At 40.6% G+C, this 22,608-nt stretch overlaps 1 protein-coding gene across 1 annotated transcript in view; it reads left to right on the forward strand.

The window, feature by feature from the left end:
• Positions 1 to 22,608, forward strand: part of gria3b (glutamate receptor, ionotropic, AMPA 3b) — a 209,632-nt gene that overhangs the window by 181,151 nt on the left and 5,873 nt on the right. Inside the window, exons 13-15 of the mRNA XM_036569368.1 lie at positions 14,027 to 14,274; positions 15,184 to 15,298; positions 22,341 to 22,588. Coding sequence (XP_036425261.1) covers positions 14,027 to 14,274; positions 15,184 to 15,298; positions 22,341 to 22,586 — 609 coding nt within the window. The 3' untranslated portion in view covers positions 22,587 to 22,588. The remainder of the gene's footprint in view (positions 1 to 14,026; positions 14,275 to 15,183; positions 15,299 to 22,340; positions 22,589 to 22,608) is intronic.

Raw genomic sequence — 22,608 nt, forward strand, 5'->3', positions numbered from 1 at the left:
CGGATGAATCTTTTTGAATCACCCTGTATATTTGAATTTAATGTATTGGAAAAGAATACAACAAAAATGTGGCCTGTGCAAAAGTAATGACCCATTTTATCTGTTATGTTTTGTTTATTTCCAATATATTAAACTCAACAGAAACTGTGTACTAGAGAATGTGAAAATCAACAAAATATGTCATTTGTGTGGGGATATTCAGACTTTTGCATATGACTTTATGACTTTTTATAAAGTTACGTAAGAAAAATAGCTCACATTACTGTGAGGATAATGTACTGAAGGACCTAAAAAGTCCAGGTTATAGCGAGCAGGCATTTTTCACAGGGGCTCTAATGGAGACTGGACATACTGAGCAGTAAATGGAAATGGAACATGCTGCACAGCACACGGCCTTCTCAATCAGTCCTAGGCTATGTTCGCTTGCTAGCTGCTTCTCGCCGAGTAGCTCAGCTGAGCTCCATCAATTACAGGTTTGCTCGGCGGCAAGTTTTTGATGTCATTAAAGGTTTACAGCAAGACAACTGAGAGGTGGTGAGGGACCCGCACGTCTCCCATATTCTATATAATGAGTGTCCTACTTACACTCTGAAGCTTTCAAATCTGAAATGACATGTGTGAACCGCTATTCCAGGGGACTTTTAATTAAAACTGCAGAGGGCTGACAGGGAAAAAAATACTGATTAATGGGGGCTCGAGTTCTATTTCAGATCTGTTTTTCGGGAACTACGTTCGGGTTTAATTAGACCCGCACGGCAGAAAGCAGCTGGAAGTTTCAAATCAGCCACAACATTCGGAGCAAGACATATGTCATCATCTTTGACACAGTCCCCCCGCTTACTTATTTATATATTTTCCTAGCAATCATCTCTCATGGATTCGCACCAAACCCTGTCGACGTGTGGAATAAACTCGTGGGTGTTTAGGGCGAGCGCCAAGATTGTGGAGGGAATCTGATGTACATACTGTTATTTCTACATGTGTAGGCTTGCTGGGATCTGCACTACTTGCTTCCCTGCTTGATCTTTTATAGATAGACGTGGGCTGCGCTGCAAATGCTTCGGAAAAACAGTAGATCCTGCTTAATTTGAAGCAACTAAGCACTGAACTTTTTCATTATTACGACAGTAGGTGTATTTAAAGTGAAATTGAATGTATAAACATAAGTCTGGAAGATTATTACGTGTGCCTTTTGCTCATTATTGAAAAAGGCAATGCAAGGTTAAACCTCAGAACTGCACGCATAATAAAAATGAGCGATGAAGTTCATTTTCGAGAAGATATGGCCTTTGAAATCTTTAATATCAGGATTACGACTGTGTGTGCAGCACACAGATCTAAGCGGTGACGAATGGAAGCGTAAATCCAGGTTATCTGGAGCATTTAGCCGGATTACAGTTTTTGCTGTCATGTTGAAGTGGCAATTTCCTGCGCCACGTTCAGAAATGCCAGGCAATCGCAGTGCAGCAGAAGGCTGGTGCTGTTGAACACAGAAATGCTGCAGTCAACATATTTCCAATCTCGATTTCCATTTACGCAGCCCGGGGAAATGCACGCCAACAGAGCCGTGTTAGAAATGAGAGGACAATATTTTGCAAGGATGGAATAAAACAAGTCTTGATTCTTGATCAATAGCCCCTCAAGGCGCTTACATCTGTCTCTCCAGTAAAGTGCACCAGCTGGCTCAGGAGACTCCCGTGGTGCGCCCCGTAAAACGCCACAGGAGTGCTCAACACCCGCCTACACACAGGCTGCAACTGCCTCGTACCCACTCACACATCACTGATACGAGAGCGCTTCCCGGCCACTGCTGGAATTCAAATGTGATTTTACCTTTTTTCCGTTTTTTTCACTTTTTATTGCTGCCCAAAAACACGTATAACCTTTTTTTTTATTTTTGAATTTTCTACATTGAACCCAGCAGCTGTCCTTTACATCGTATGAACATTTCAGGAGTTACAGATGATTAGAAATGGTCCAAAATTACATGAAATAAAATCTGTTCACATTAACTAACATTAAAAGCTGTTTTTGTTATTTGTGTTTTGTTTTGTTTTTTTGTGGGTTTAATGTAAATCATTCTACCAAACCGTTTCAAAGTTAAAAACACATTTTGGACTTTTAGACTAAACTCCTTTAACTCCTATACCTTAATTATGTTATTATGTTTAAAGAAATGGTTGAACATTCCATTTTGCACTCAAAACAATCATAACAGTACCAAATTATTACCTAATTTTACCAAACTTTACCTGTTTAGAAGTGACAATTTTAGACAAATTTTGAGCATAACTCAAAAACACAGCCATGACACGCAAACACAGTTTTGAAGAGCTGTTCACACAGAAAATCATCATATTTTTCATTAAAAGACAAAATGTTCACTTACTTGCAGAAAATAGGTAAGAAGTTTGAACAATTAAAATCAAAGAAAAGTTATGACAAATAAAATGCAGAAGACATTTTCAAGATTCTGCACTATTTGTGGGTCACTATTAAACTGTACGCAAATTTGTGACGTTGAGCTGCTAGGACCTGTCACTTTTTTGAGTCTCATCTTTTCTATTTAAACTAGAGTTCAGACGACTTTTTTCAGGTGGATTTGCTCTTCTAATCTAAAGATTCTACTTTTTTACTCTATTATTTTGATAATATAACGTAATAAAAAAAATTCTGATTGTCTAGTGGCCTCAGACTGTTGGACTGTATGTAAATAATCTCTGTTCTCATTGGCTAAAGACTTATTTGTGTTGTGCCTTATTTTAAAAGAAGCCTTGGCTGAACCATTTACGTATGGACAGAAATTCTCAGGGAAGAAACTACTCCTTCTGATTTGCTTCCCAGCAGCCCTGAACAGCACAATGTTTAATCTTTTATCTCACATATTTCCCTCTAGTAACAATAACAGACTGCAGTAGCAACACTTCTTATCACTTCAATACGAACTGGTGGTTGTATACTAATGTCAGAGGTTGAACACGTTGAACAGGGTATCTATATCTGACAGTATAGAAGTGAATGTATAGGTACAGTCTCAAAACCTTACTCTATTAAAAGTGGAAGTATGGAGCCAAAAACATATTTGAGTGAGAGTAAAAGTATGATTTAAATATATAAATATATAAGTATGATTTAAAGGATATAACAGTCTTAACAGGTAAAAAATTAAGAGTCAGGGTTTTTTCCACATTAAAGTAAATTTACCACTCAGCTCAAGCTGATCAAACTCTGTGTAACTCATACTAATGTTCACTTCTTAAACTTCAACAAAGTCTGAGTGTGGTGTGAATGCTAATGGGCAGTGCTGGTCACTGCATGAAGATGAATAAGCACAGCTATGGGCAGTGGCATTTTGCAGTGATACATACACACCGATCAGGCATAACATCACCTCCTTGTTTCTACGCTCATTGTCCATTTTATCAGCTCCACTTACTATATAGGTGCACTTTGTGCTGCTGGAGTTTTTAAACACTGTGTCCACTCACTGTCCACTCTATTAGACTCCTACCTTGTCAGTCCACCTTGTAGATGTAAAGTCAGAGACGACAGCTCATCTGCTGCTGCACAGTTTGTGTTGGTCATCCTCTAGTCCTTCATCAGTGGTCACAGGACGCTGCCCACAGGACGCTGTTGGCTGGATATTTTTGGTTGGTGGACTATTCTCAGTCCAGCAGCGACACCGAGGTGTTTAAAAACTCCAGCACTGCTGTGTCTGATCCACTTGTACCAGCACAACCCACACTAACACACCACCACCACGTCAGTGTTACTGCAGTGCTGAGAATGATCCACTACCCAAATAGTACCTGCTCTGTGAGGGTCCATGGGGGTCCTGACCACTGAAGAACAGGGTAAAAGGGGGCTAACAAAGTATCAGAGAAACAGATGGACTACAGTCTGTAACTGTAGAACTACAAAGTGCACCTATATAGTAAGTGGAGCTGATAAAATGGACAATGAGTGTAGAAACAAGGAGGTGCTCATAATGTTATGCCTGATCAGTGTATATATATTTTTTATGCAACAGCAATATAAAAATAAAAAAGAGAAGGATATTATGTGCTTGGAGGGAAATAAGCAGACTTTTTCTCTGTAAATGTAATTTACTACAAATGTTTAATTTTAATAATATTAAAGTATTGATTTTCCAGAATAACACATAATGACATGTCAACCATGATAAAGTGAACTGTTTTTGCAGACTGGTTTCCATATACGATCTTACAAACTGAGGAGTGAACAGTAAAGCTGACATAGTACATCAAGTTTTTATATGTTAGAAAAGCAAGTAATATCTGTTTTAATGTAACAGAGCGTCCATTATTATGAAAACCCGGTACATGGCTATAAAGAGACGTGTTTATTTATGAGCCTTTTTCCACATAAATCACATCAGCTGGCCTTTCAGGTAACCTTTAATTATTTTACTATAATTTTATGTAGTCATGAAACATCCAATATGCCACTCATTCTATAAATAATTTACATCTTTTATAATGACTGAATGGTAAATGAAAGTTGAACAGACAGTAAAACCATGTTTCAGGCTACATGTATCATTTCTCAATCCGAACCTACAGATCAAGTCTGCCGGAACGGGTAAAGATGGAATCGGTCCGGCCTTTTATTGCTTTCCCCATAGCATGAAAATCAATTTCACATCTGAGCAATTACGGCGCAAGGACACTATAGCGCATAGATTATACAGCACAATACGTCTGCCCATAAATTCAAACACTGTTTACTCGTCATTGCACCTGGAAGGCCTTCTGAGGGGGGGGACCTCCAAACTTCGAAGCATCAGGGTGATAAGTGAGGGGAGAATGACGGCGGCGATAACAAGTTAATAAATAAAGCAAAGGGGCGCCGCACATCAGAGCGGCCGTCCCTGGGCCCCTGTTCGTGGCGTGTTTTTGGTGGTTAAAGGCCATTCTTTTTACAGAGGAGATTAGAGGCTCTTTGCAGGAAGCAGGAAACCTGACAAAAGCAATGACAAGCTTGTCTGAAGCTGAAATAACCTTCAACAAGAAGCCCCAGTTCCGCCGAGGCCCCTGTCTAACTCCAGCTGAACTACAGCCGCTGACAAAAAAAAAGAGAACCAAACTTGCTGGATTGAAGCTTCAAGGCTCAAAGCTGGTCGTTTGGTATTCCAGGCATAAGGCACATCAATGCCACAGTAAGGCCTCCTTCCCTTCCCTTTGAGCACCAACTTTCCGCACCGCATAGTTGAGAACCAGGTATAGCGGCATGTTTGATAACGAGGAGGAACTGCGGAATGTCCCGAAACCGTGCGATATGAAAGAATACCTCGAAGAGGGAATAGTTGACAATGCTGGAAACCAGAAGGCGCTTGTGAACTGCACGGAGCTTGAAGAAGAAAGTATGGAGTGGAAGTAGAGGAGGACGTAAGGAAGGAGGGAGGGAGGGCGGGGTATGATGAAAGCAGCCTGCAATAAGAGGGGGATTGAACTCGCCCGGGGTTTTCAGAAGGCCACTGTGGGCTGCGCTTTGGAAACGCTGCCTAACTCAAAATCAATACAGATTAACGGGGTGTTCGTGTTGAGGAGGGTGCTTTATTCTGACTTTGGGCGAAAATTATTTGTCCTTCTCTGGCTTTTTCCTCCGTGGCGCTAACTGGCTCGAGGGCTCCTGCTGTGGTTCAAATGAGTCACGGTCAGGAGGCAAAACAGAATTATAATAACTTTTTTTTGTTTTATTTTTGATGAAATTAGGGGGCTGGGTAGCTCTGTCTTTACTCAAAGTGCTGTATATTAACCCTTAATGGAATACTCCATATTCCTTACCACAAACAATAATTTCAACATTTTGATGTATTTCGTTAAAGAATAGAACAATGTTTACTCAAAACACACATACAGTAAAGTCAACATGCAGGTGCTGAAACACTTTCCCACTGATTATAAGCATGTTTTGAATCAGTGGATTTTCTGTTCTTTATTAAACACCACAAAGTTACTGTCGATGATACAGATGGCAGCGTATAAAGGGTGGGTTGAAAAACACTGGAGTATTCCATTAAATGCATGACTGCTTTGCAAAACGTGTACATATCTTCAATCGTCAACCTGGCACATACAGAACTGTGCAAAAGTCAGAGACCAGCCTTCCTTTATTTAATCCCCAATCAAAACAGCCAATAAGTACAGGCTATTCTTTTTTCAGCAAAAAGCAGAAAACAAACAAAAAAGCCTCAACAACTAAATATAATATCACATTTTTCAGTCCACATTTTGCCTTTACTACAACGCCCCTTTTTTAGGAGGACTTGCTCTCAGTTTTTTTCAAGAAATCTGCAGGGATATTTTTCCACACTTCCAAAGTTCAGTCATATAAGTTCTGCTTCTCATAATCCATATAACTCCTAACACTTTCAGCGATGTTGAGGTCTGGAATCTGGGGTGGCCATTCTGTTGTCCTGAGAACACCAGCAGCTTCTTTGATTTGCAAATTTTTTAAAGTCTATCTTAATCTAATCTATTTTTTTCTACTCTCTAACCACCTCCACTCTGCCTGCACCTGATTTTTTACTATTATTGTCTTATTTTCATTATTGTATTATTTATTTGTTTGTTTACTTAGTATAACTCATATTCTTATTTTAATTATGATTATTTTCTTATTATTTTAGTCATTTTAAAGTATTTTCAGTTTACTTTTTGATCTTATCCTCCTTTTATTTTGATTTTAGCTACATTTTAATTATTGTCTTATATTTTCAACTGTATTTTTATGTATTTTTATTCATAATGTTGCATTTTTATACATTTTTTATTAAATTTACTTCTATTATTTGATATGTTCTTACGCATTATCAATCCCTTTTCCTGTATCTGCTTGGCAACATTGTAAATGAGGGTCACCCTCAATGTGCTCCGAGGTTAAATAAAGGTTGATTGATTGATTGATTGATTGATTGATTGATTGATTTATCTATCTATTCCTGCTTTTTCACTAGCTTGTTTCTCCTTATGCAGGCAGATTATTCTATATCTAATCTCCGCAGACATATCTCCTGAAAAATGAATGATTTTAATGACCATTTGGAGTAGAAATTAAATTATTGGTGGCCTCTTTTTTGTCCACAGTACTGTATATCAAACACAAACTGATCTACAAACTGCCATGATAATGTAAAAATCTTTAATATGAACATCTTTGATGATCAATGGATGGTCTTTGATGGCCCGTAGTGTGATTTCTATTAAAAATCAACGTAATTTTTTTTTTCTCGAAAACATTTGGCATTTTTGATTTCGCACTCAGAGCTACCCATATGAATATATCTGTATTGATCCTGGAAGCTGCAGGTACAGCAGTGCCAGGCATCCTGTAAGCTGACAAATCCTGATTCCACCCGCTTCAGTGACAGCAGCCTGAAATAATGGCAGACTGAGAGTCAACCACAGAGACAGCTGTTGTCAGAAGTACCTTGCAGGTGTCCGGGGTACCCTTCTTCTGCTTTACCCCTCCACCCCCAGAGAGCCCATCTCCTCCTGACACTGAAGTAATAGCCTTGAAAGCTTGTCTCTTCGACTCTTAACTCCACAGAACATGTCCAATGATAAAGCTTTCATTTCTTCTCCTTGTGTCATCAGTTCTTATCTGACGTCCAACTTTATTTGTCGGAGAGGTTATTATCTGAGGGAGTGTTGATATACTTCGCTCGGGGGCCGGAAGATATGACCCCTGGTTCATCAGTGCCAGACTGGAGTGTGTGACTGGACAGTGAACAGCGAGAGCTGTTTGCCTAAGTGTGCTTTGTTATGCTGGTGGTTTTGTTATCTAGAAATTGTGCCCTTAGCATTACTGTACCATTGGTCAAAGACTTTTCTGATCTAATTGTCTATTTATTTCAGTATACTGTGTATGGATTGTTTGAAAAGGTGAAGAGAAACTCTTCGGTTCTTCATTTGATAATCTCAGCAAGTCGGCAAATTAGTTAATCCATATATGTGGTTGGTGTAGTGTAGTGAGTAACACCTCTGCCTTCTACGCTGTAGACTGGGGTTCAGTCCCCACCTGGGCATGCACCCACTATAGCAGTAAGAGTCCCTGGGCAAGACTCCTAACACTACGGTCGCCCTTAGGATTACCCACCTCGTTCAATCGGATAGAAACTGTATTCCGAATGGCGTCAATCGGACTACGCTATTCCGACTGAGGTGTTTACGTGGACGTATTCTATTCTGATTGAGCTATTAGTCGGATTATCAGGCTGCATGTAAACATGATTACTGTTTCCAAAAACTTGAAATGGACAGATATTTTATTAAGTCACATGGTACAGGCCAGGTAATTGGCGTAAGTGATATTTGGTACAAGAATTTGCAGAATTACATATAAATAGTTGCTCTTATGATGCCATAGTGATGACAGCAGTACAACTTTCCGACTGTACAGCCAATGGCATTACACCTCACAATGACACCCTCAGCCAGGCTCTGATTTGGTCAGTAACAGCCTTTCTCATCTCCATCTGCCTGTCCCTCTCTCTTCTCCTCTCCCAGACCTTGTTATCGGGACATCCACAGCAGTGGAAGTGACATATCGGAGCTCAGAGCAGAAATGGAAGCCAGGCCGTAAAACAATGTCTCTCTTCTGCCTCGGCCAAATAAATTGGCAGCGCAGCCAAGGTTGTTGCCTGAAAGAACCCTTAAAACCGCATTACGCCTCTCCATTATGTTTGGGAAAGGCACGAGGCAGGTGGAGCGAAGGAGGCTGATATATGAAGCCGTAGCGTGACATAATTGCCCAGCGAAACGTCCGTTTAATTAGCGGCGACGAACCTTTCGATTCATTCGCCCTAATTGAATTTTAAATGACTGCGAGAGTTGAGCAGGGAGAGTGAGTGCTGTTGAAAATGGGGACCTGAGACATGATGAAAGTATGATCGTGCAGAATTGTCCCTGTATTGTGCCGTCATTCATTTCTTTTCTCTCTCTCTCTCTCTCTTCCTCTGTGTGCTTTAACAATCAAGTCTGTAGAATCAGCCTATTTGGGTTGCCGAGGCACTTCATCCCCGGCCCAATATTGACGAATTGACTTCATAAAGAAGTGAGACAGCTCACGTTCCTCCTGCAGTAATCAATGCCAGAATCCATTCTTTCAGCCTCATTTGGGGATGCCATCTCAGGCGTCAACAGGAAATTGTCCTTAAGCGAACGTCCTTCCAGTGCCTCCTGGGCACAGATGGAGGTTTTATCTGTAGACATGTACAGTCAGAACATGTGGCGTTGATATAAGAACTGCTAAGACACCATTAGTATTAACTGGCTATGTAATACACATATGCAATACAAAAGTCTTAGGCAGCCGAAGTTGCCTGCAACATAATTTCCATGCAAGTCAATAGTTGCCTGAATTCAAAAACAGCTTAATGTTCAGTTAAACCACCACAAGTTGCTAAATCAGCAGCTCTTATTTTTTCATACACTGCATTGTTCTCGCTATGAAGTCATCTGTGACATGTTTATTGCATATTTATCATCATTTTTTTCAGCTGTCTTTTTTCTACACATATGTACGTATCAACCTTGAGTCAGCAAAGGCGAGTGCCGTATATCAACGTAGCCGTGATGTTTTCTGCAATAAAATATACCGTTAAATGTTCTATTGCATTTATTTTGCCAAATTAAAAAAGTTAAGTAAAGCAGCCCTGAACGCTGTACCAAATGTGCTTTAATTTCATCAAGTTTTTCTCCCACAAAAGTAGTACCTTTACTACACTGTTAGAAATAAAGGTTCTGTTCAGGTACACTTTTCATTCATCAAGGTACAAACAGTGTAAATGTTCCCTCAAAGCTCCAACAGTGGTTTTAAGGTCTGATTGTGAACCTTAAATAAGTTTTTCCAGGTGAAAAGTTTGTATTTGTACCTTTTCATAACCGAATGTTTTAAAACAGAACAGTAAAATAAAAGCCTGGAGGCGAGACGGGGTGTGTGGAGTCAGTACAGCTTAGAACATATCATTTCAGTGGATTATGGTTCAGTTATGTTCCCTGACTAAAGGTACTGAGATGGACCCTTGAGGGTTCCACCCCAGTGACAAGAGGGGAACTGTCCCAGTGAGAGTTTACTGCCTTGTTTTCTGAGAGTGTCCGAAAGCCATGAAACTGTTGCAATACCAGGTTCTGTCCAGCTTTTTCAGTATTTGCCTCATTGTTTAGACCAGTTTAGAAAGCATTTTACAGCCCATCTTGTTTGCCGAATTGTATTCTGATTTCTGGCTTATTGCAGGTTGTTAGTTTCTTAGTGGCAACGACAGGTTTGGAATTTGATTCACTTGTCTGTTCTGGTGTCACATGCATTTTCAGAATCTGACTAGATAGGATACAGATAAATTATTATCTTATACAAGTTCTAATGTATTCATTTTCAATTTTCTTATTTGTTAAGGTTGAAAATTAGTAGCTGTTACTTTGCAACCAGTACGACAGCCCGTCTCAACCAATCAGACTGTGCTGTCAGAACTGTCTAAAACAAAAACAATTTTGTTGCAGATACATCTTAAAATGGCTATAATATAGTGCTAGTACTCTGCAACGTCACACATTTAACATCATTTGTGATTTGTATGTGTCCAGAATGAATAACTGACTGTAGATGCTTCTAAAAAGACTCAGAAAGCTGTATAACATTGAGAATAACTTACTATACAGTAATATAGGAATAACTTATTATGCAATAATCATTAAATAAAACAACTAAAAATATTTTCTGTGGTTTAGCTCATATAATCTACAGTGTGAGCTAATATTGAATTATATATATATATATATATATATATATATATATATATTATTAATAGGACAAGTGAATCTGAACTTTTGAGTGAATGTAAAACTATTCTCAGGACGTTGAGGTTGCTTATGAACCCTCATGCATGGGAAATATTCGTTGTATCCGCCCTTGAAAGCATTTCAATTACAGACAGTGTTGCATCCATTGTAAATATTTACTGCGGTGTGTACGCAGTAGCTCGGTGTGTAGCTTGTGTTTCGCTGCAGAGGCAGCTCGTTGTTAGATGTGTCGTACTAACACTGGAAAACAAGGGCTGGCAGAGCATTCTGGGGCATTAATGTGGCCATCCGCGTGCTCTGGTTTGCCCCCTCCTCCAACCCAACTGTGTCATTAGGTTTCTCCCCAGTGACCTTGCTGGGGCTTGTCTCAGTGCTCGCTCTGCTTGCAGTGAAAAATGCTTCTAATTGATAGTGCCACCCCGACAGCTCGTCCAAATCCAGGGCCCTGTTGGCAAACTCGTTTCATGCGCCTGCATGTCCACCATTGCCTCAGAAAGTACAAATGACACTGTACCGCAGTGCACCCGGGGGCAAAGTTCTGCCGGCGAGACCCGTAATTTATGTCAGGGACGTTAAAATGCCACGGCACCAGGGGAAAAAAGTAACCAAATAAATAAATAAACAAACCAACCTACAGCCATTGAATAATTCAGGCATGCTCATTACACTCTGCCTCACTCCCCCCAGATACCAGCATTATTAGATAGATGGTCCAGCCACTGCTTCTGTGAATTAGCTGTATTTATAAGTGGCACTGTCATTTTCTCACTGGTAGAGAGATCGAGCACCTTTTAAAAAATTTAGCACACTGTATAATAAGGAGGCATCAGATAATGCTTTTTGAAGGTCTCACAAGCTCGCTTCTCTTCATTTTTGTGTATGGAGCTGTGCAGCTCCTTTAGCTGTGCATCATGTCTTTAACTCGTGTTTAAGTTGAAAAAATATCAACTTTTTCTCTGAATGGCCACAAAAGAGCATCATACGTCATCCACCGCTGACCAGTCAGGATTGAGAATGCCTTCTCTCTGGACCAAAGCTTGTTTATATTATATGCAGTTGTAAGCAAACGTTTGAACGCCCCTGGTCAAATTTCATTATTTGTTGATTTTTAAGTGAAATAAGTTCATACACCCTCTGCAGTAAAGAAACTTAAATATTGCAATTTTGTAGCACTTTATTTGGAGTGGTGCTTTGTAGATGATTAATAAACTCTTAACAGATTATCAGTAACACATCAACAACATATCAGTGAAGCATCTGAATACACTGAAGTAAATATTTTGTAGATGTTTCATTGATACATTACTTACATCAAGTAGATGTAATGTTTATATGTTACTTCCATTATGCAAAACCAAACCTTACCAAAACCTAACCCTAGTCCTAACCCTAACCTTAAACTCAACCCAAAACCTAATCCTAACCTTCACCCTGGCCCTAATCCTAATCCTAACCCCACCCTGGCCTTAATCCTAACCCTAACCTCAACCCAAAACCTAATCCTAACCTTCACCCTGGCCCTAATCCTAATCATAATCCTAACCCTAACCTCAACCCAAAACCTAATCCTAACCCTAACCTCAACCCGAAACCTAATCCTAACCCTCACCCTGGCCCTAATCCTAACCCTCACCCTGGCCGTAATCCTAATACTAACCCTAACCTCAACCCAAAACCTAATCCTAACCCTCACCCTGGCCCTAATCCTAATCCTAACCCCACCCTGGCCTTAATCCTAACCCTAATCCTAACCTCAACCCAAAACCTAATCCTAACCCTCAGCCTGGCCCTAATCCTAATCCTAATCATAATCCTAACCCTAACCTCAACCCAAAACCTAATCCTAACCCTAACCTCAACCCAAAACCTAATCCTAACCCTCACCCTGGCCCTAATCCTAACCCTCACCCTGGCCGTAATCCTAATACTAACCCTAACCTCAACCCAAAACCTAACCCTAACCCTAACCTCAACCCAAAACCTAATCCTAACCCTAACCTTAACCTCAACCCAAAACTTGATTCTAAGCCTCACCCTGGCCCTAATCCTAACCCTAACCCCCATATGTGTTTGACATGTTACCGAGAGTCTGTTGAGTGTTTGTTTTGCTTAAAAGTACCACTCAAAATAAAGTGCCACCGCAATTTTATGCAAATTTCAGCCTTATGATCCTGTCCACTCTGACTGGCTAGCGCCCATCCTAGTAAGTCATTCCTAAAAGAAGGACAGGGCTTAACGCTGAGCTGAAACTTAAAGGGAATGTATTTATTTTATTGAAGTTTACTTGGGTTATCTGTCTCTAACATTAGACGTAGTTTGATGATCTGAAACGTTCAAGTGTGACAATATGTGTAGAAATAATGGGGAAGGGGTGAATACTTTTTCACAGCTCGGTACGCACAGCCAGTGAGAAGGGAGGCCTGTTTGAGCTGATGAATGTTTGTTTTAGGTGCCAGAATTGATCTGAGGTGGTTCTGAATTGTACTGTAATCACGCCTGATTGATGTGGCCCGTATCTGCAAACAAGAGTCATTTGTACAGTTAATACAAGTTGAATTAGCACTGTGGGATTATTGTATGTATTTTTAGATAGAAAATTCGCTGCTGTCGGAACAAAACCTTGTGTCTTTCGTCGTTTTTCAGTTTTTGACATAATTTGAAAATACCTGTGGCCCTTTACACTGTGTGTAAATTTCATGATGAACAGACAAAAAGAAACGACCCAAAATTACTTAGAAAGAATTCTGGTTCCATTGACTTACATTAAAAGTAGGTTTTTTCCTTCTCCTGTAAAGTTGTCATTTTGGATGTACGAGGTTTTCGTCCGACAGCAGCGAAATATAGAACTACATGAAAAAACAACAAAATACAGAAAAGAACCCGTGACGTGCCTTTGATGTTGACACCCCGGCACGCAGCGCTGCTTTTTATTAATCTCACGAAATGTCGCACCTCGTGACCCTTCGAAATCTTTAAACCTGTCATAAAGTTCCACGTTGAGATGTTTGCGTCTGTTTACCGGCTCGCTTTAAGGTTATTTTTAGCCATATATATCGAGATTAAAAGCACATAGTTGATCTTAGCCGTCGACACGGATGGTGAAATACAGTATCTGTGTGCCAGATCTGTGCACCTTTGAGTTATGATGATGTCTGAATGTCTCTCTCTCTCTCTCTCTCTCTCTCTCTCTCTCTCTATTTCAGCGCTCAAAAATAGCAGTGTACGAAAAAATGTGGTCGTACATGAAATCGGCCGAGCCGTCCGTCTTTGCCAAGACCACTCCGGACGGCGTGGCCCGCGTTCGCAAGTCGAAGGGCAAGTTCGCCTTTCTCCTCGAGTCCACCATGAACGAGTACATTGAGCAGAGGAAGCCCTGCGACACCATGAAAGTGGGCGGCAATCTCGACTCTAAGGGCTATGGTGTGGCGACCCCCAAGGGCTCAGCATTAAGGTGGGTGGAATAATATAACAATATTCTCCATGTTGTTATAGTATTCCACCTACCCTGATGTCTTGTGTTGTCATTTCTCTTCTCCCCCCCCGCCCCACCTCCCAAATCCCAACCCCCCTGAACCCTTCTCTCCCCCCCACCACCTCCTCAAAACCCTTTATTTCTTTGCCCCTCTCCCCTCCCCTATTTTTTTCTCAATGAACCTGACGAGGTAACAGTATAACGTTTTCTTTAATGTTCTTTGATTGAAGATGATGATGATTATCTTGTGTTTTCTTCTTCTGTGTGCTTGTGTTCTTTTTCTAATCGAACCAGAAATCCAATTTAGAGTATTCGGGGCTAAGTGTAATAACCATTTCACCTTTTATGTCTCTCTTACTGTCTCTTTCTCTCCTGTTCCTCATTCTCCCGTATCTCTCTCTCTCTCTCTCTCTCTCTCTCTCTCTCTCTCTCTGTCTTGTGTGCTGTCCTTCCTGACTGTTGTGTTGTCACTTTTAATTTAACAGTTCAACGGTTTTTCAATTTAGCTTGTAAAAGCTGCGCTGTCACTTGTGACGAATGTTAATTGCATGGTGTTTGTTGTTGTTACTTTTCTTCTCAATGACGAGTGTCCCCATCCCGCACACTTCAGTTCCAAACAGCGTAACCCTCCATGCCACCTTTGATATTTAACACTTTCTTTGCTCTGAGCGTCTCTTTATCTCCATATCCGTGAAATTCTTAACCAAATTGTCCTTTCGTGCTCTTTCAATGACCATTCTGAATACTGATACTATTCTAATGACTGAAGTCTGCGTAGTAGTAGACTCCAGCACATAACACTACTACCGTTACTACTACTTTGCTATTGCCTTAGAATTTCTCACGCTCCTGTGCATTTTCTTACAAGTTATGTTTTATCGTTTCAAGAAATGCTGTTAACCTGGCAGTTTTAAAACTGAATGAGCAAGGCCTCTTGGACAAATTGAAAAACAAATGGTGGTACGACAAGGGAGAGTGCGGCAGCGGGGGAGGTGACTCCAAGGTCAGCCTCAATGTCACCAAAATCGGGTACCATAGTGCAGAGTAATCGGCAAGGCTGTTATTCCTGAACCAAAGGCCCTCTAGAACCGTCACGAGCGGCTGCCCACGGCTGCCGTTCGGCCACGTGACCCTCTTCTTTTATTCCCCCCTTACTTTCTTTTTCTTCAAACACGGCCCTGATTGTTACTGTCCCAAACGCAGAACCCTGACTTGGCTAACGGAGGTAAAAAAAGGACCAGTACGATTTTGTCCTACTGAGGAGAGCTTTTGTAAGCAGGGACTGAAGCAGGCAGGCAGCGGTCGCTTTAAAATCGACCTTATCGTCCAGATTGTGTTTAGTTATGCAGTCGTTACGAGGTCATAAAATAGTTATTACATTGATATTTACCGCCAGCGGTCAGGGCTCATTTGTTTTTTTCATCTGTCGCTATAAATGTTAAGTGTGTGGTTGTGCAGTGCATTCCTATATATGTGTTTGTGAGGGATCTCTGAGCTGAGTGGACCTGCCTAGCAGTTGGTAGAGGAAGATGGTGCATTTGGTTTTCTTTTACCCTCTGCTGGGCAGCATTCCACTGAAGGCAGCCCCGTCTAATTGTGCTTGCACTGACCACTGATATTATGCTCCAGTGAAAACATAACCAAATGAAACAAAGGAGACAGTGCTGTGCTATAACCTGGTCCTTGAGGCTACTTGGTCCTCATTTTTGCTTCATCCCATCTACCAACATACGAAGCCATTACCTGGTAGATTGAATACCTGTTACAGGTGTATTTGGGACCAGTTTAGAGGAAAAATGTGGACCATCCAGTTCCAAGGACTGAGTTGGGAAACACTGTGCTGTAACATGTTGGTGCAGAGGTTCTCAGTTCCAGGCGTGGGGACCCACTGTCCAGCGCAATTTCAAATATTCCCTGCCTCAAATCCCCAGATCCAACTCAACAAGTAATTCCAGGCCCTTCATGAGCTGGATCAGGTGTGTTGGAGCAGGGAATCATAGGTAGAAGAAGGCAGGGAGGAAAACGAACTACAGCCAATGGGCCCCTCATAGATTCTGACAGTAACTGTACACCTATCACATGGAAAGATCCACCTACTTAACACAGCTCACCAGTTAGCTTCTATCAAAAAACAGGTGGAAAACACATTTTTATTTCTCTGATAAAGGTGCTATTAATCCTAACCACAAAACATTTTGGAATGAGAACCATCATGTATTTACTATTCATAACTCTAAAATGTATATCAGAATGATTCCATTCAAGTAATACACCAAAATATGTATTTTATTTATTTATTTTTACCCGATTTTCTCCCCAATTTAGTCGTCTCCAATTCCACCCGCTAGTTAGGACTCCCCCAATCACACATGACGCTATCAACGCTAGGAGGGTGAAGGCTAACACAGGCTTCCTCCGACACCTGTGAAACCAGCCACCGCTTCTTTTCGAGCTGCCGCTCACGCAACGTCATTGGACAGCCGAACGCGCAGGGATCGAACTCGTGATCTCCTGATGATAGGGCCAACGCATAGATGGTTGCGCCACTCGGGAGCCCAAATATGTATTTTATCGAATGTGTATGTTTCATAGCAATCTATGTAACCTCCAGTGGCATCAGACAGCTAAATACGATGTATAATAGAGAGTCTAATGTAAACATTTAGGTTGATGGTCACTGTCCAGAGTACCAAACAGATACAGATAAGGTAAATGTGCCCATAAAGGTCCACAACAATGGTCTTAAGGTCCAACTGTGTACCTTAAATGAGTTTCGCTAAATCCTCTTTCCCAGGAGAAAGTTGCATGTTTACCTTTTTCAAAATTCTTTTTAAAATAAAAGTGAAAGCCTGGATTCAGGACAGCATTAATGGTGCAGCTTAAAATAGAACTACTACAGAATAAGGATCAGTAAAGCTTGCTAACTAAAGGTACTGAAGATGTGCCCTTTAGAGGTACCATCCCAATAACTTCAAGGTATCAACCCAATGACAGTTTTGCTGAGATTGTAAGATGCTAATTGGTGGAACTGAATGCCTTGAGGGCATCAAACTGTTTGAGCCAAAACAACTGTCATTTTTTATTAACTGAAAGTCATTTTCATACTGAGGGCACTGATGTTCTTTTGGCACTGGGGCCCATAAGATCCTAATTACGCCACTGCAGGGCAGGGAAACTGGAAAGAGCAGGGGGTCCCTATGGCTGGAGTTGAGAACCACTGTGGTGGATGGGACGCTTAATGAAATAACGAAGTGTTATGACATAACAGGGCTATTCAGTTCAGGTCCTGCAGGGCCAGCGTTCAGCGTCCAGACACCAAACCTGTCCACTACTTAACAGGAGTGATGTGCAGTTAGGCTAGCCTAATTCTTGATGGAACAGAGCATTGCAGAAACATCTCCATCTTGCAAAATCCCGAGTGGGTCAGAAAGCCTCCCTCCACAACGGGCTTTACTTGATCTTAACTGCTGCTCCACCTTCTCCACAAAGGCAGCGCAGCCACAGCAGGAAACAACTGAAGACCTGCCATAGCCTTATCTCCGCTAAAGGAGAAGATGAACTGGCTGTTATGAATGACACATCAGACAGAAGGACACCATACAAAAATCATTACCTTCTAAACTGCCTTTTCACTTGTTTTTAAGAGCGGCGGCCAAAAGGAGACGTTTACATTACTGAACTAAAGCTTTAACAAATATGTTTTGTCTCCATTCAGACAAACAAAGGCCTCCTGTCGTCTGGAGGACGCTGTTCTCTTTTGTCACAACTCTTGAGATGTTTTTCGATTTCAAGGGCCTCATTCTCAGGACGTTAGCGCTCGGCCCAAGCAAAGCAAAACAGTTTCAGATGAGGAATGAGACGCTTCCGTCCCTGTCCTGAACATTTTTCTCTGTAACCTTTGCAGCCCTAAATCATAACCTCGTATTGTTTTATCAGGCGTCCCAAAGATCACGCTGAAAAAGCAGAAATGTCAGCAAAGGTTTCACTTTTTCTCCGCATGCCTACTTTGAGAAAGTAGGCCGTGTATTATACCCATTTCAATGGTGCACTTTTTTCCCGGCACCTTTATCCTATTCTTTGTCCATGCATTTAATAGTTAATAGCTGAGCTTGCGCTACTCTGGCAGTACTGCCATTGCTTGGGCTTTTCAGAATCTTTCCTCTCTCCTGACAATGGGGCCTGCACTTCTACAGCATCTTTCACCCCCTAAAAGGCAGAGATCTTGCGTTTTTTTATTTTTAACCAATAGTGAGGGGCTCAGGTTGCGCTACATTTGGTACACGCCTCCGCTTTGTCACAAGCAGAGAACCCCCCGGCTGTGGAAGAAGGTGACAGGTTGTATGAGCTTTCATAATCACCTCCTCTGTTCCAGCTTTGTTGCTGCAGCGATTTGAAGCCCACATTGGCCAACACAGTCGGTGAGCTGGCTCTAATGAGCTTGTGTTGGGAGACAGCAATGGCTCTTCTGGACCAAGCCGCGAAAGCCAGCTGTGAAAACGACTGAGAGAACGAGAAAAAAAGATGGGAAGAAAGACTCAGAGAGAGAGAAGGAGAGAGAAAAAACACGTTACCACCTGTAACAAACCGCCATTATGCGTCAGACAGCCCCTTCTCCTCTCCGCCCTTGGCAGACTGTTGCCATCACTTCCCTCTGATTGGTTTTCTCACTCCAGTCACACCAAACACTTAAAGGATAATTACGCTGTTAATCAATGTCTCTCCTCGAGCCAAAACCAGACGCATAGACAGAGCGGCTCACTTATCAGTGAGTGGTCACAGCAAATGCAATGAATGTTTAAGCCACTCTTGATGCCCACAGCGTGCGGGAAGACTGGCTTTCGTACCTCTATAAAAAGAACAGGTCAGGTTCCTGTGGAGTAGCTGTTTGTGTCGTTCAGGAATTCAGAAATTAAGAAAAACAAAAAAATTAAAGGGGAATTTCTGCATAGTTCAGTTTTTGAGATGTAAATTCAGAGTGGTTTGATGTGAAATTTTGGATTCTAGAGAAACCAGCCAACCCAGGCACTGCAGTGTGGACAACACAAAAATAGGCAATTTATTTCCCGTCCAAAATCGAGTTTTTAAATCACCACTGTCCAAAACAATACGTCATTGGCTTTCCTTTATATTGTGTGAAACGTTCATGACAAATAAACCAATAGAAAAGCTCTGAATTCATCTAGAATGAAACCTCTTCACTTTAACTTACATTAAAAGTTAAGACAGCTTTTGTCATCTCCTGCAAAGTTACTATTTTGGAGGTAAATATTTTTCCTCAGACAGCGATAATACATCAATAATAGATAAACACTGGTAAATCTGAAAAAAAAGTACTATTTTTTACTATTTAGTTTTAGACCAAAACCATCATAAAACAACTTCATATATTCATAATTACTTTTAGCTTTTATGGGCACGAAATGCTTCAGATGGCTGGTTCCTATCACCACCACTGTGAATGACATTGTTTACTTAATTATGCAGACATTCAGTGAAAGTCTCCTTTAACTCAAACTCAAGCTATGAATGCACACAAAGTTATTTGTATAATGCTAAATAACATCAGTAAAATATGTGCCTCTTTATTTTAATTTTTAATGTCTTTTAATAGAAATGTGTTACTTTACTACAATCACAGTACGTGTAATTGTGTGTGTATGTATGTATATCGCTGCTGTCCAAAGAAAACCTTGTATCTCCATTTTTGTTGTTTTTCAGTTTTTGACATAATTTGAAAATGCCGGTCGCCCTTTACATTGTGTGTAAATTTAATGATGAATGGACCAAAAGAAACGACCCAAAATGACTTGGAAAAAATTCTGGTTCCATTGACTTACATTAAAAGTAAAGTAGGTTTTTTCTTTCTCCTGAAAAGTTACCATTTTGGAGATACAAGGTTTCTTCTGACAACATCGATGTACATATATATATATATATATATATACATATATATATATATATATATATATATATATATATATATATATATATACATATACCCACACACACATACACAATTAATGGCCTATTATTGCTACTGAGCTCTCTTTGTTTTTTACAACTCTCCTCAGCTTGAACAAAATATTACTGGTAATTTTTGTTTGCCTGTCAGTCAATAGAGGGTTCCAGCCTTAGATCGGAACGCCCTAGGTGATCAGACTGTCTGTGTCATAAACCAATGCATTTTCCTCTGCTTCTATAGATCAGCAGGTTGTATCTTCAGAAAAAAAAACCTGCCTGTTCTTCTGTTAACAGTGTATGCCGATTACTCAAAGCGATATGGGTAGGTCCTGGCACCTTAGCGTAGCTCTGCTGGATAGAAGGTAATAGTATGCCTGCCAGTGTGTGTTGTTGAAAAATGGCCAGGAGTCCTGCTTTATCGCTTTGTAAAGTATGAAGTAGATAAGACTTGAATAACATAAAATAACATAATATAATGTTATTTATGTTATTTCCCACGTGAAGAACTCCTGTAAACCTTGCAGTATTGAAACTCAGTGAACAAGGCATCTTAGCCAAGCTGAAAAACAAATGGTGGTACGATAAGGGTGAATGTGGGACCAAGGACTCTGGAAGTAAGGTCAGTCGCTGCAGGTCTTTTGTACTGATTCCAAATTGCATTTTGACGTATTGTTCACATGCAAAGAAAAGAACCTTTTCAAATAGCTATTTCTCTTCATTTTCATTTTTACTGTGTAAAAAAATATATAAATAAATATATTTATATCTTGAATAGATTTTTAGCCCATGCTTAAGAAGTGAACTATAGTGGCCTAATGTTGTGCACGGTTCCCCATTGAAATACTATCACTAGTGCTGTATTTTTGTTTTTAAATGAAAAACGTTACCCTCGTAATGCTAAATCAGATGATTCATAGTGTGGGGAATTAGTAAAAGTGCAAATGAAAAAAGATATTTCAATTCTTTTTTTTAGTATACCAAGTGTTATTCTTTGCTTATTTCTTCCATTTGACATCCATGACACAACAACCATTATGCTGCTGTTTCTATTTACCAAACTTTTAATTAAATATTTGATTTATTAGCGTTCTTACTTATTTGCATGGAATGTGTCTATTAGATTGTTTATCTTCTTGTGTTGTGAACCAGACAACAAAATTTCTCATTGTGTCAGACTGTTTCGACCTAAATTGCTTAGGCCTTGATGAGAACCGTCTTTGATTTGTGCTCGAAACAGAGATGTCACAATGGACCTTTTGTTTGCGCACCACAAGAAGTTAAAGAATATAATAAACCTCTTTGTTAACCCTCTGAGATTCTCCTAAGGTAGCGTTCAAATCCAAGGCGATCACCATATTACAGATGCCGCATTTACAGGCGTTCGCAGCTCATAGGGTTAAATTGCAAATGGTATAAACTCTTATGAACAAATTTTTAATGAATAAGTTTGGGAGGTAAGCAGCAGCAGAATGGTTCAAGCCAATTCTTAAAATAAGTATTTTTTTATGCTGGAGAAGATACATCAAAATATGAATCTGACTGTTGAGTAGAGCAAGTTTTTTAAGAGCCAATGTAGACACTTTTTAAGGGAGGGGTTGAAGTCAGAGGTCGGACCTGTATGTAACTGACCAGCTTCCTCAAACACATGAAGAAGCCAATGAGAGTAGGTTAGAAATGTCTAGAACTTGAATTTTTCTACATTCACCAGTTATGCTTTCTACTGTTGCATTGACTTATGGCGCCCTACTGGAGCGCTGATCGACCTACGCCGTCCTGGAGGTCCTCAGACGTCCTGGTGGTGGTAGAGAAGCCAGATCAATCCAAGTCAATTTTAGCTAGTTTTAGCCAATGATTCCCAGTTACGGGTTTGCTCAGTCCCTTTGGAATCCCACTGGGAGAAGCACCAATGGAGCTTTAACAATGTTAGGATGTCTCCATCCAAATGTCAGAAGTCCTGGTTAATATTTATGCCAGTTGTTTTAGAGAATAGGTTATGCTACAGGCTCAAGTATGTTTACTGTGTATTGTTCTGTCAAATGCTCACCAGTGCAAACCATACTAACTGTCTTCCTCACTTCTCTTAGGACAAGACAAGCGCTCTGAGCCTGAGCAATGTAGCTGGTGTCTTCTATATTCTGGTTGGCGGGCTGGGCCTGGCCATGATGGTGGCTTTAATAGAGTTCTGTTACAAGTCACGTGCAGAAGCCAAAAGGCTGAAACTCGAAAAGAATGCCCAAAACTTTAAGCCCGCACCGCCAACCAACACTCAGAACTTTGCCACATACCGAGAAGGCTACAATGTGTACGGGACGGAGAGCGTTAAGATCTAGGGGTACGGATCCAAACAGCTCT

Source organism: Colossoma macropomum, unplaced genomic scaffold, assembly GCF_904425465.1.
Source record: "Colossoma macropomum unplaced genomic scaffold, Colossoma_macropomum, whole genome shotgun sequence".
In the NCBI taxonomy this organism is placed as follows: Eukaryota; Metazoa; Chordata; class Actinopteri; order Characiformes; family Serrasalmidae; genus Colossoma; species Colossoma macropomum.